Source organism: Physeter macrocephalus, unplaced genomic scaffold (assembly GCF_002837175.3).
Source record: "Physeter macrocephalus isolate SW-GA unplaced genomic scaffold, ASM283717v5 random_283, whole genome shotgun sequence".
NCBI lineage: Eukaryota > Metazoa > Chordata > Mammalia > Artiodactyla > Physeteridae > Physeter > Physeter macrocephalus.
In genome coordinates this window covers 25,901-29,655 of record NW_021145569.1, presented here as the reverse complement: position 1 = coordinate 29,655, position 3,755 = coordinate 25,901, and the positions used below count along the sequence as shown (strand labels likewise).

General features: G+C 54.2%; 1 protein-coding gene across 1 annotated transcript in view; it reads left to right on the top strand.

Annotated features, from left to right (window-relative positions):
- BICRA (BRD4 interacting chromatin remodeling complex associated protein) overlaps nt 1–3,755 on the top strand; it is a 53,577-nt gene that overhangs the window by 42,418 nt on the left and 7,404 nt on the right. Inside the window, exon 8 of the mRNA XM_055082787.1 lies at nt 3,503–3,691. Within this exon, the coding sequence (XP_054938762.1) occupies nt 3,503–3,691 (189 nt within the window). The remainder of the gene's footprint in view (nt 1–3,502; nt 3,692–3,755) is intronic.

Below are 3,755 nucleotides of genomic sequence, written 5' to 3'. Positions count from 1 at the left end.
TTTTTTTTGTGGTACGCGGGCCTCTCACTGCCGTGGCCTCTCCCCTTGCGGAGCACAGGCTCCGGACGCGCAGCCCCAGCGGCCACGGCCCACGGGCTCAGCCGCTCCGCGGCACGTGGGATCCTCCCGGACCGGGGCACGAACCCGTGTCCCCTGCATCGGCAGGCGGACTCCCAACCGCTGCGCCACCAGGGAAGCCGGAAAAAGCATTTTTAAAGTACGGGGAGAAGCATCCCACCCCATGCCTGCATTCCCAGCCCCCGGCCCTTCCCCACAGCCTCAGCACTTACTTTCTGTATCTCCTTCCAGCTCGGTGTGTATACAGCCTCGTGCAAATATGGGTTTACATTTCTCTCTCTCCAGCAGGTAGCACATTATCCACCTACTTGGGCAGCGCATGGGGAGTTTCCTTGGTCCTTCGTTACAGGGGAGAAGTATTCCTCTGTACAGATAGGGATGGACGAGCATTGGCCCCCAGAAGTGCTGTCCTGATGCACGATAGACCGCGTCCAGGCCTTGGTCCTCCACACAGAGCTGCAGCAAACAGCTCATCCACCTGGCATTTCCCACATGTGCAGGCGTATCTCTCTGGTCACTTCCCGGAAGCCTGTTTGCTGGTTCAGAGCACAGGTGCACTTGGGATTTGCGCAGCTGCTGGTGAATTGAATTCCTCTGAGGCCGTAGCAAATGGTGCCAGTTTAGACCCCCAAAGGCAATGCACGAGTGTCTTTATGAGACATACGGCTTATTCCTAATGCGGTGCCTGGACGTGGTTCCATAGGGTGTTTTGATTTGCGTCTCTCTTTTTACAAGTGAGGTTGAACACCTCTTGAAATATTTCAGCCTTTTGTGTTTCTTTTTCTGCGCACTGTCTCGTCATCTCCTTTGCCCCTTTTTTCTCACTGCTTGTTATTCTTTGTGGTTTCTAGAGGCTCTTTGTATGTGAGAGAGATGAGCTTTGTCCAGGCTATGAGTTGCAACTCTTTCCCCCAGTATGTCATTTGGCTTTTGACTTGGTTTAGGGGGAGTGTGTGAGTATTTATCTCTGTATTTTTAATGAGGATGAGATTCTTTCTTTAATTTTTAAACTTTTTTGCTTGCTTTTAAACTTTTCTTTTCTTTCTTTCTTTTTTTGTGGCTGCGCCATGCGGCTTGCGGGATCTTAGTTCGCCGATCAGGGATTGAACCCGTGCCCTTGGCAGTGAAAGCGCGGAGTCTTAACCACTGGACCGCCAGGGAACTCCCTAAACTTTTCATTTTAAAATCATTTCAAACATACAGCAAATTTATAAGACTAAGTACATGGGAATAATCCTCGTGAGAGTTCTTTACTCTCTGACCAGATGTATTAGTTGTCTATTGCTGTGTAACAAATTACCCGCCCCCCACAAATGTAGCAGCTTGAAACAACAGACATTAACTTATCTCACATGGTTGCTAAGGATCAGGAATTGGAAGCAGATTAACTGGAAGGTTCTGGCTAGTGATCTCTTAGGTGATTATAGTCAAGGTATCAACCAGGACTGCGGTGATATGAAGGCTTGACCCGGCTGGAGAATCTGCTTCCAAGATGGTGCACTCGTGCAACTGCTGGCAGGAGGGAGGGCCTGTGTAGAGACAACTGAGGCTGAGGCCTCTCCGAAGGGCAGCTCGTAACATGCTCTACAGTTGGCTTCCCCCAAGTGCCTGATCCAACAGAAAGAGAGCACCCAGGATAGAAGCCACAGTCTTCTTTATAGTGTAGCCTAATCTTGGGAGTGACGTGTGGTCACTTCTCCTGAGTTCTTTTGGCCACTTTTGACCAGAGACCAACCCTGACACAGTGTGGGAGACTGAATACAAGGAGGGGGGGATCGCTGGGGGCCGTCTCAGAAGCTGGCTGCCCCTCCACGTTTACCCACTGTAAATATCTGGCTGCGTTCGCTTTAGCTGTAGCCCTCTCAGCATGTATACACTTTTTTTTTTCCTGACTCATTTGAGAGTAAATTGCAGACATCATGCTTCTTTACCCCTTAATATCTTAGCATAGTATTTCAGCCCTTGAGAATAAGAGCATTCTCTCATTCGATCACAGCAGAGTTATCAAATTCTGCAAATCTAGCCGTGAGACAATACTGTTATCAAATCCACTGTCCCTAATGCAGTCTAGCCAGTTGTCCAGTGAGCGTGTCATGGATCATTCTCCTTATCTCACTTAGCATCTGGCACATCTGTGTTGCCACTTCACCAAGCCCTGGGAAGCCTGTGCTTGGAGGGGTGGGGGGAAGTGTCGAGTGGGCCGGCTCCCTTCACCCTTACTCACTTTAGCTCCTCACCTGCTGCTGCCATTGGGTTTCTTCTCCTATCTTCTCTATTGCAAATAGTCCCACAGTGGCCAGCCCTGTGAGCATGCGCCTGAATGCTCCTTATCACAGATTCCTGGAGGGGGGATCACCAGGTCAACTCGAGGGTCTCTCAAAACCTCCAGATCAAACCACCTTCCAGAGCATTGTCCAGGTGACAATCTCACCAGCCCCTTGAGAGCCAAGGTCCAAGCTTCTGATACCTCCTTAGAGGTGGCAAGCCTTTGGGGACATAGAGGGTGGTTGATAGGTTAGTTGGCATAACTTTGAATTGCCAGAAGTTATTCGGGGTCAAGCTTGGAGGCTTAAAGCAAGCCATAACTCCGGGATTGTCAGTTGGCCCGCTTTGGAGGCTTGAAGGAAAGAGCCCGAGCTTTGGAGCGTGGCAGCCGTGGGTGGCCTTGGGCAAGTCCCCTGAGCCCTCTGAGCATGAGTCCTCCTTGCCCAGCTTGGAAGTCACTCACTGGGTGGTGCAGATAAGCCAGGGAGATGATGAGCACCCGTCCGAGACTCGACCAGTAATTTTGGCTCCCTGGCCTCAATTTCTCACCTGTGAAATGGGTCCAGTATCATCACAGCTCTCGGGACCGTGGAGAGACCACACGAGTGGGTACAAGTTCCCAGCCGTACGCTCTGGATCAGTGTGCACCGTGGGGGGTACGGTGAGCAGAAAGGCACCACCAGCTCAGTGTCAGGTACCCGGCTGGTGCTCGCTGGTTCGACAGTAGCTGCCGAGGTGATGGTTCTTGGGGAGGTGACCTCTGAGGGAAGAGAGTGCAGAGGGCTAAGGCGCTCTGGCTGAGGTGTGTTGTAGGCGAGGTCACTGTACGTGTTACAGAACTAGTGCCCGGATTGCGTGTGCATACGCGCGCGCGCGCACACACACACACGCACGCCCATACCTGCAGGCTCACGTGGCTCCCAGGTGGGCGTGCAGCACGGCCACACAGGCACACGGAGGCAGCGGCCACGGACACTTAGAAGGGGACCCATAACTCCTGGGCTGGTGTCCAGAGGGGCCTGACCCTGACCCTCAGTTTCAGTCCTTACCCCTGCCTCCCTGGATCCCCTAGTCCCCAGCCGTGCCCTCCTCGGCCGTCAGCCCCCCGCCCCAGTACGCAGCCGCAGTGTCTGCGCTGGCATCTGTTTTCCTGGGTTAGCTGGACGGTGGGGCCGGGCCGGCGGCTGGAACGCTGCCCCCGCCTGGCCGCCTCCCTTCCCCTTGCTGCTGTGCTCGTGCGTCCCGGCCCCCGCCTACCCGCTGGGCAGCTGGTGTGGTGCCCCCGCCGCTGCCACCGCTTCCTACGCTGCTACCCCCAAAGCCTGCAGAGCTCGCCTTCATCATCGGGGTGGGGGGGACTGGGGGCGGCACACGGGGAGGGGGGTGAGATCGGAGGGCAGAGGTGTCGGGGG